Source organism: Haplochromis burtoni, unplaced genomic scaffold, assembly GCF_018398535.1.
Source record: "Haplochromis burtoni strain Fernald_Lab_line unplaced genomic scaffold, NCSU_Asbu1 Contig_8, whole genome shotgun sequence".
NCBI lineage: Eukaryota > Metazoa > Chordata > Actinopteri > Cichliformes > Cichlidae > Haplochromis > Haplochromis burtoni.
Window position 1 is genome coordinate 3,395,863 of NW_024582369.1, and position 10,362 is coordinate 3,406,224.

At 39.3% G+C, this 10,362-nt stretch overlaps 1 protein-coding gene across 2 annotated transcripts in view; it reads left to right on the top strand.

The window, feature by feature from the left end:
• The window catches only part of ccm2 (CCM2 scaffold protein), a 15,629-nt gene extending 5,273 nt beyond the window's left edge, over positions 1–10,356 (top strand). The window contains exons 2-11 of one of the 2 annotated variants that reach the window (XM_042226596.1): positions 2,671–2,927; positions 3,575–3,751; positions 4,073–4,156; positions 5,011–5,194; positions 5,344–5,480; positions 5,830–5,965; positions 6,171–6,228; positions 6,338–6,464; positions 6,594–6,732; positions 8,848–10,356. In XM_042226596.1, coding sequence (XP_042082530.1) covers positions 2,916–2,927; positions 3,575–3,751; positions 4,073–4,156; positions 5,011–5,194; positions 5,344–5,480; positions 5,830–5,965; positions 6,171–6,228; positions 6,338–6,464; positions 6,594–6,732; positions 8,848–9,152 — 1,359 coding nt within the window. In that variant the 5' untranslated portion in view covers positions 2,671–2,915 and the 3' untranslated portion in view covers positions 9,153–10,356. The remainder of the gene's footprint in view (positions 1–2,670; positions 2,928–3,574; positions 3,752–4,072; positions 4,157–5,010; positions 5,195–5,343; positions 5,481–5,829; positions 5,966–6,170; positions 6,229–6,337; positions 6,465–6,593; positions 6,733–8,847) is intronic. The other variant, XM_014338009.2, reaches the window with a different exon arrangement.
• The last annotated feature ends 6 nt before the right edge of the window (positions 10,357–10,362 follow it).

Consider the following 10,362-nt stretch of genomic DNA (forward strand, 5'->3'; position numbering starts at 1 on the left):
CCGAGGCCCGGGGGTTGGGGACCGCTGAGTTAAAAGGTCAGTACCATACGAGCATACAGAGTGGAGTAAGGACGTTAGCATGCTGCCCAACTTTCATCACACACATATTTATTATTATATGGCTTATATGGTCCTAAGTTTTAGTGAATACACTCACAAAATGTTTATTAACTTCAGATCCCTGCAACAAGCCCAGGTCCAGTTTACTTTGGTGATTTGGACTATTCACAGCTTTTGTTACGTTTTTTTTCCTTTATCTCCTGTACAGGCCAATGCAATCTATTTGTCGTTTCAGGTTGTAGTATTACACAACATTTTTCAGATCTAATAGAAATCAAATGAGTGTTTCGTAATTCATTCAATTCATTGTCTTTATTTATAACTGGTATTATTGTCTCATTCTATTATAGAATCTTACAGGAAAGACGCAAAATTGTATTCCATTATGCTTTATTAGCTGCTTCGGTAAAAAAACAAATCAACAATGCAAAAAACCCCCAAAAAACATTGCAAAACAACATACTGGAAAACAGTTATTCATCACTTGAGTGCTTCAATACAACCCTTGGGCACATATGCAGGACGTTTCGTGGCTGTTTTGATATCGCGCTCTCTTAACCGATCAAATCTCGCTGTGGTAGTAGCTTTAAACTCAGTATGACCCCGGTTGATAGAGGGTGCCCAGTCTGGATCGCATTCTAACATTTTGTAGACTGGTTTTCCTACAAAACACAACAAACATTAGCCCACAAAGCCACAGTGAACAAAGCAGCATAGCGCAACGAATTCAATTCAAATCAATATAAGACTTATTTGTAACCTACATCAACAATTATGTTATGATAAATTACGTAATAACTACAACAGAAGACTTACCTTTGTGGAAATGCTTGGAGCAGACTAACATGTGAGCTGGAGTGTTCTGGAACGTTATATTTGGTCTTCGAATGGCTGCAATCCAGACCATCCGTCGGCTCTTTGTTACTTCGGAAACACTGCTTGAACAATTTCTCTTCCACGACGTAATCCGATAAAAACCGATCTCTTTACCCATTGGCTTCCCGTCGCTGTCATTCAACCAGCTATTGCAGTTAATAATACAACAGCTTCTTGCCATTTTTTGGGTTTCTTTTTATCGCTGTGTGACTGTTTTCATGTGAAAGCCTGCGTGCGCTAGTACCGCTTGCCACTCGTTCCCAGAATTCTTTGCGGTTTTACCCCGGAATGACGTCACATTTTCAATCTCTATAATAATAACTAGCCTTGTAACTTAATCTGAGCCTGCACAATATTGTCAAATATGAAACTGAAAATTATATTTTACCTGGAATGTTGTTTCTTGGGTCAGCCTTCTTAATAGGGTTGGGCGATATGTAAAAATTTTCCAACAATCATCAGTCCAATAATGGACGATGGGCGACATATTCAAATCAAATCAAATCAAATCACTTTTATTGTCACATCACATGTGCAGGCACACTGGCACAGCACATGCGAGTGAAATTCTTGTGTGCGAGCCCCACAAGCCCCATATTCGCACATGCGCAGACTTTTTGATGGGCGGAGCAATGTAGCACGGACTGATTTGCGTGTTTATAACACAACATGTTGTGGGCGAACTAATTTCCCCCCCAAAAAATTAAGGCTGTCAGTGTTAATGCAGCTCCATTAAAAAGCATTTGGGCACACTCTGAGGCTCGCAGATGAAAAAGCATGTTGCTAAAACAGTGCTATTATTATTATTATTATTATTATTTTCTGTTGACTGCTTCTGTTAGCTCCATCATTATTAGCAAACTTAGTCATGGGCAAATGAATAAATAAATCGCCCTTGTAAAAACGATCGCTGATGGGCTCAGTCTATCCTACTTCTTAACCAGTTCTTTAAAGTCCTCCTTTACCAGCATGTAACTGACTCCGTAATAGATTTTTCCTTTAATTACTTATTTCTGCCAGGAACTATGGCAAAAATGCTTAACTTCAATTAGCAAAGACATACATACACTCGCATACCTCCATACATACACACACACTCTCACACACAGGGACATATGACGGAAAAAAACACAACTGTCACTGAAATTCTACAAAAGCAATAAACTAATATAATGAAATTAATGACATTATCTTCTCAGATCACGAGAAAAGATATAGAAATCTTTTTAAAAAAAATCTAGCTACAAATTTGGGAACTACAAATGACTAAAGTAGTCCTTCTGTTGTAGATGGTGTTTGCAAACTTCTAAATGTCTGCTCTTGATTTGCTTTTATTGTTGCTGAGAAAAGTTTTTACTATTTATAATTTGCCTGTTTAATTAAAAAAATGAACATCTGTCTTTAGATTGCCTGCACTTTTCACCTTCTGAAATCTGCACTGTTAACAGCGTTGCACCTGTGGTTAGCTGAGGAGAAAGAGACAAAGTTGTCTAATTCTGTGGTTTAGCAGCAGTATGTATAAATGTGCTTTCAGAGTCTTGCAGAGTCCTGTGACTGTGATAGAAACAAGCAATCGCATTGAAATGTTATTAGTTTTGAGGTAAAAGTGTACCTTTGAATCACATTTACTAAAATTGCATTCAGCATCTGCCAAACAGTTCTCAAAACTACATGACAAGTTTCCTGCAGAGAAGTGTCTAAATATTCAAAGCATCAATACACGTGTCATTGCAGGAAGCTGTGGTTGGTCTTCTTCCTGTTCTTGTGCTTGAGTATAAAGTCAGAGACACTTCCCTTCCTTTGGGGAACACACCCCTGACATCTATAGCCCGTGTGCTATACTGAGTGTCTCTCGCCAGTTGGCAGCTGTCATTGCATGTGAGTGGAGGCATCAGGTGATCTTTAGTTTAGGCAGTGTTTGAGCATTTGTGGCCAGGCTGCGAGCTTGTTGCATAGGCGTATCCCCAAAGTGCGGGTTCATGGAGAACGAGGTATGATTTTATTATTATTATTTTTACACGCTTTATCTTTTTTTATGCTTTTGAAACATTTTCCAAAGTCGGAGTTAGTTATGTTAAGTAACTGTTTTTGGGTTTCAAACATATACGAGATCAACACTGGTGCGTAATGTTGTACTACCTATATGCAGACAAAGGAATGAAGTGAAATAAACAGACTTAAAAACAAAGATGTTTGAGAGAGAATGAAAATTGATTTTTCTATGTCTTGATTCATGCTTCAGTTAGGGAAACCTGAAAAAGGTCATCAAAATCACAAAACGTATTGTTTACATGTGCTTTTGTTAGTATTGTAGCATAACGTATTGCACAACATTGAGGTTTGTAATTCTGTGGTGTCTTATTTTGGAACTAGCAGAACAGTGAGGGGAAATGGGCTCAGCAGAAATTATAGGCCAGGCGAGAAGAACTGTCAACAAAATTTAACGTAGCTTCCCTTTTTCATACTGAACTCGTAATTCCACTTGCAAGTGTTAGATTGTCACACATGTATTTTTTCGTATATGGTCTTATAGGGAATTACTACTTGTATTTACTCAAACTTAAAAGGCGAGTTCAAGTTACTGTTACACAGACTGCTGTCCTCTTACTTCACTCACCTTTCTTTCTTTATTCAATAGCCTGGTATCGGCTCTCCGTTCAAGCGAGTCTTCCTGAAAGGAGAGAAGGGGAGGGACAAGAAAGCCCAGGAGAAGGCCACAGAGCGCAGGGCTCTCCACACCTTCTCACTCTCTCAGCCTGACCACCGCATCGACCCAGACATCCTGCTCAATGACTACATTGAGAAGGAAGTCAAAGTGAGTGTGATAAGGACAGATGTTAAACTCCCACGCATATACTTAAGATTCTATAGAGCCATTAAACTGTGAGAAACTACTGGAGGAGACTTTAAGTGCAAAAATAACTTTTGACCCTGAAAACTGATCTTATTAAGACCATTTATGTTTTCTTTGAAGCTCTAGTCGTTTTGTTCACTTATATCAGGTTTGGTCTTTTTGGGTCTTTTTTGGTTTTTTCTTGGGGTTTTTTTGCTTTTAAATGATTATTATTTTTTTAAATTTAGATTTTGGTGCAACTTTCTCTAATATGAAGTGTTTTTTTTCCTCTATCATTTTCAGTACTTGGGGCAGCTGACATCAGTTCCAGGATACTTGAACCCATCAAGTAGGACAGAGGTCCTGCAGCTAATTGACAATGCGAGAGTAAGTACCTGAGTAAGAGGATTTATCGGAATCTTTAAATGCGATTACTCCCCCCGTCTCCTGATTTTTCTTTCAAAACTGTTGAAAAGTTATTCCTACATAACTCACATATACTCAGTGGACAATATATTAAGTACACCTTGCAAGAATTGGATTGGACTCCTTTTTGCCTTTTGAACTACTTTAATTGTTCAAGGCATAGATTCATCAAGGTGCTGGAAACATTCCTCAGAGATTTTGATCCATTTTGACATGACAGCACACAGTTGGTGCATAATGCAAATCTTCTGTGCTCTATTGGACTGAGATCTGGTGATTTTTGGAGGCCATTTAAGTAGAATATGTTACAATATGTTGTGTGTGAATTCTAGCCTCAGTTTCCCGTTCTTAGCTGATATGAGTGGTATCCAATGTGGTCCTCTGCTGTTGTAGCCCAACTTCTTCAAGGTTTGTTGTGCATTCAAAGATGCTCTTCTGCGTGCCGTGGTTTTAACACGTGCTTATTTGAGTTACTGTTCCCTTCCAAGAACTCAAAGCAGGCAGAACATTTTCCACTTGACATCAAGAAAGCATTTGTCATACAGAGAAGTGCCAGTTTTTAGACCATTCTCTGTAAATCCTAAAGATGGTTGTGTGGAAAAATCCCAGTAAGTCAACAGTTTCTGGAAAACTCGGGTTACATTTAGTCACTTATATTGCCTTTCTTCCCCATTCTAATGCTCGGTTTGAACTTCAGCAGGCTTGTCTGCATATCTAACATGAGATGTTTGTGCTAACTGGGTGGTGAATAGTTGTATATCACAAAGTGACAAATGAAAGCATATTTCTTAAATATTTCTCTCCCGGTATTTCAGAAGTCACATCAGTTGGTAGGCCAGCTGACATCAGAGCAGGATGCAGTCGTGAGCTTGTCAGCATACAACATCAAGCTGGTACGGCGAGATGGAGAAGACATCATTTTAAGAGTGCCCATCCATGATATTGCTGCTGTCTCCTACATCAGGGATGACTCATTACACTTTGTAGTGATAAAAACAGGTAAAAACAAAGCTTTTCAGGTTTGACTTTTGCTAAAAGTATTATGGCTATTAAGGATCAGGATTCATGCATAAAAACTGAATAAGTAAAGTTTTGACTATAATGTTCATTTTAAATGTGGGTTGTTTTTTTTGTTTGTTTGTTTTCAGCCCAGGAGTCAGGGGGCTCGCCCTGTCCCAGTTCATGTCCTGATCTCAATAAGTCTCAAACTCGGAGCTCCTTGTCAGAAAGTGGAACTGTGCTTGTTGAAGTCTGCTGTCTGCTTGTTCTGGCAGTTGATAATAAGGTAACATTTTGCATGTGAGGCAAACTGCAGACTCCTTTTGAAATGCTAGACAGGGTTTAAAGATCTAAATTGAAGTGTTGGCTTCGAGCCACCTGCAGCACTGTTGAACCTGAATGGGAACCAGCAAAAACCCTGTTTTTTTTTTTTTGTTTTGTTTTGTTTTGTTTTGTTTTTATCATCCTGCCTGGTCATTTAAAAAGATGAAACAAGTGTATGTTAATCTACAAACTGTAATTTTTTTTATGATGCATTCATCAATCTCTAAGAGATCATTTTAGTTTTGATGTGTTTTGCATGATAAAAACTGTGCACTAACTGTATTATTCTTTTGTTTTTGTTTTTTTTTTAGGCAGCAGCCGAGGAGTTGTGTCTTTTGCTTAGCCAAGTTTTCCAGATTGTTTACACAGAATCAACCATCGACTTCTTAGACAGAGCCATTTTTGATGGCGCAACTACACCAACCAGACACCTTTCTCAGTACAGTGGTAAAGCAGAAAATTGTTTTCCATATGGACAAAAGTGATGGGAAAATTAACAGACTTTTAAATATTTGGTTTACTTGATAAGAAGCTTAAAAATGCTTTTTATAACATGTAGGTTGGTGCTGTTTTGTAGCTTTTTAAGCTAATGAAATTTAAGATTTTCCATCAATTGTTAGTCTGTTAATATTTCCTTTTGTTAACTTTAAAGATGACTCTTCGAGCAAAGTAGATGTTAAAGACTCTTTTGAAGAGGAACCCAGCCCACTGTGAGTACACAGCTCAGTCCAGCTACAGTGCAGTTCCATTTTTCTTTTCAAAGTTTTGTCACATCTGTGAAAGTTTTGCTCATCACTTAAGTGTGTTGCGGTCTCTCAGTCAGTTCCTGGTTACAGAAGGAAGCTCTCCATCTGCTTCCACTCCTGCATCTCCTCAGACCAAAACTGCAAGCGAAGGCGAGCTCAGCACCACAGCTGCAGAGCTGCTGCAGGATTACATGACCACAGTATGGCTTTCACTTCACTCTTTTCTTTGTCCAATTCTGTTTGTGAGAATAAGAATATTGAAAGCTATGTTGATACGAAACTGTAATCATTCTTGTTTTTATTTTTTAATTTTCCCCCTCCCTTTCTAGCTGCGGACAAAGCTCTCATCACAGGAGATCCAGCAGTTTGCTACTTTGCTCCATGAATACCGTAACGGTGCCTCCATTCATGAGTTCTGTATTAATTTGCGACAACTTTATGGGGACAGCAGGAAATTTCTTCTGCTCGGTAAGCCCACACTACAACTGAAGATTCAATTAATTTAAACTTCATATCATCAAGTGTAAAGTGTTAGCAGTTAGCTTTTGTACTTTTGCTGAAGTCTTAGTTTGCTATGTGTTATTCTTTTTAGGTGTCTGTGCGATTAATATAGTAGTCACAGTTTATGTAACAGTAGTTACATCCACTGATCTAATTACAGCAATATTTTAAATAGTACATCTTGGAGAAGAGCACAGAAAATATCCTAAAAAGTAAAATACCAACTTCAAGCAACAACATTTTTATGGTACTCTAATATTGATGGTATGAACGTACATATATACTTGTAAAAAGAAAAAAGTAGTTTGTGGTTTTAAGTATCCCCGTTCCTGATTTTTCATCTTTTTTTTTTTTTTTTCATATTTGTCACACTTTGATGTTTCAGATCATCAAACATTTTTAATACACAAAAATAGCTCTGGTGTAAAAATAACGTCATACCAACAGTCAAACATGGTTGTGTGATGGCCTGGGGCTGCTTTGCTGCTTCAAGACCTCAATGACTTGCAGTAATCGATGGAACCCTCTCTACTAGAAAATCCTGAAGGAGATCACGTGGGTTTTGCAGCAGGACATACCAGAAAAGCTACCTCTGAATGGCTAACCCATGGCTAATTGTCTTAATTAAAACAATTCTGCAAAGGATCAAGGTTCTGAAGTGATGTGAAAGACTTGCCAGTTATCATAAAAGCTTGATTGCAGTTCTTGTTGCCAGAGGTTGCACAACCAGTTATTAGGTTTAAGGGGAAAGTGTGACATGAAAAAAAAGAAATGAGATCTTTAATGGAAGGACTGCCTCCTGTGGGCATGTATCAAGCAGTCACCTGTGTTCACATAGACTGCAAGTATCAGGTTTTTTTTTTTTTGTCTTTCCACTCCTGGAGGACAGCCTGCAGCTTTGTTGGCTAAGGACAGGGAGCTGCTACATGAATTGAACAAGCACTTATTAGAGTGCTCATCTTAGTACCTGTTTCTGGTGAGATTTTCATCAAGATCAGTCAGATCACAGATGGTGCGCTTATGTAAGGCTACAGCAACACCTCAGACATACACGCCAATAGACTGGTCTCAGGGCATGGTGGGACTGAAGTATAGTGTGTGTGTGTGTGTGTGTGTGTGTGTGTGTGTGTGTTGTTTGTGTGTTGTGTGTGTGTGTGGTGTGTGTGTTGTGTGTGAGTTGATGTGAGTTTAAGGTAAGATGTGGTGTATTGCAATTCAATTTCAATCTTTTATTTAGACAGCATCAAATCACAACAACAGTCACCTCAAGGTGCTTTATATTGTAAGGTAGACCCTACAATAATACATACAGAGAAGCCCAACAATCATACCCCCTATGAGCAAGCACTTTGGTGACAGTGGGAATGGAAAAACTCCCTTTTAACAGGAAGAAACCTCCGGCGGAACCAGGCTCAGGGAGGAGCGGCCATTAGTCGCAACTGGTTGGGGTGAGAGAAGGAAGACAGGATAAAAAAAAAACATGCTGTAGAAGAGAACCAGATATTAATAACAAGTAATGATTCAATGCAGAGAGGTCTATTAATACATAGTGAGTGAGAATAGGGACTGAAGAGATAAATACTCCTCCCCTGCATCATGGGAATCCCCCAGTAGCCTACGCCTATTGCACCATAACTAAGGGAGGCTTCAGGGTCACCTGATCCAGCCCCAACTATATGCTTTAGCAAAAGGGAAAGTTTTAAGCCTGAGCTTAAAAGTAAAGACTGTGTCTGTCTGCCGAATCCAAATTTCAAGCTGGTTCCACAGAAGAGGGGCCTGAAAACTGAAGGCTCTGCCTCTCATTCTACTTTTAAATACTCTAGGAACCACGAGTAAGCACACAGTCCAAGAGCTCTGATGGGGCAATACCAGTGGCTGTACTATGAGGTCATTAAGATGGAGCCTGATTATTCAAGTTCAAGGATTTTTGAATTCAATTCTGGATTTAACAGAGCAAATGAAGAGAAGCCAATATAAAGAAATATGGTCTCTCTTTCTAGTCCCTGTCAGTGTTTTAAAGTAACTTAAATGCTTCACGTAATAAAATGTGCAGTGATTCAGAGCTTTTTCTTCCTCTTGCAGGCCTGCGGCCCTTCATACCAGAGAAGGACAGCCAACACTTTGAGAACTTCCTTGAGACCATCGGTGTGAAGGATGGCCGAGGCATCATCACTGACAGCTTTGGTCGTTACAAGCGCACAGCAAGCTCTGCCTCAGATTCCACCACCAATGGCAACGGAGCAGCAGGAGGAAGTGGTGACAGTGTTGCCTCGGACGAAGGCCACGAGCCCTCTGAGGGGGATGAATGGGACCGTATGATCACCGATATCAGCAATGACATTGAAGCTCTCGGCTGTAGTATGGACCAGGATCCAGTGACACCTTGACATGGGGAACAGAGGGGGGTAGTTTGGGGAGCTGTGGACATGAACTGATGGCCAGCAGGCATGATGTGAGTGGATGAGATGAAGGTGGTTGTTCAGCACTGACCTAAGATTTGATTTATTGTATTTTCCTCTAATTGTCAAGAGGACGTTCCATAGTCCCTACACACTCAAGGAAAGCCTTAAGTTGTTACTATTAAGTCAACAAATGCACTTATGCAGACCCTGTAGATGAAACGCAGTGGGTTGGATTGTTGGTTTTATAGACTGATTTATTTTAAAATTTTTACTTTGTGCTCATTTATTGGCAGTATCTGCCACTGCTATGAGCAATGTAGCGAATATCTTCAGTCTTTGAAATCTGTAATTTTGAAAATTGTGGATAATCCATCAGAGGACTGTGTACACATTTTAGAAGGTGAAGCCTGGGGCTGTTTTGTGTTTGCTATAGATCAGTCAGCTTCATCCACAAAGAGAACTTTGGTTTTCTTCATTCACATTGTGTGTTACGGTGTGTGTAACATTTTGCGCCATTTTTTTCCAGTAAGGTTTGTGTACTGCTTTGTTTTACACTATCATTTGTTATCATTGTTTACTTATTTACATATTTTTGCCTTACTCAAACTGACCGATGAAATGCTGTAAAAACAAATTCTCATTCATTTAGTGAGTGAGGACTGTATTTGACAAAGCCAGTTAGTTGATGGCTGATGTAAATTTATAACGTTTAAAAAGTCGTTCTTCACATGCAGGTCATCTTGTTATGTTGTGCCTTCACACTGCAGTACTGCTGCCTGCTGTCTGTCACTCACAGACAGATAATTATGAACTGTAACTACAGTTGTTCAGCAAAACATGGTTATTAAATAACAGCTATTTTACACTGATTGTATCTTATTGCAAAATTTACACGCATCTTGATGTTGCATAAAAACAATATAGTGTTATCCCTTACCACCTGTCTGCTGCGTTATCAATGTTCACTAGCTTTTCATTTGACCTCTATACATAAGAACTGACACAAGGGGAAGTTTTGTAGTCCAAATATGATCATTTGCTTGGATGCACCTAAGCTGCAGTGGAATTTCATTCAGAGCTTCATCAAAGCAGCCAGGCTGGATGCTGCTGAATGCCCACAAAGTCAGGGATTAGTTTTGTGAGTCTTGGGGACGGGAAATTTTGAGGACAGCACGAGTTGAGCACATTCCGTTCC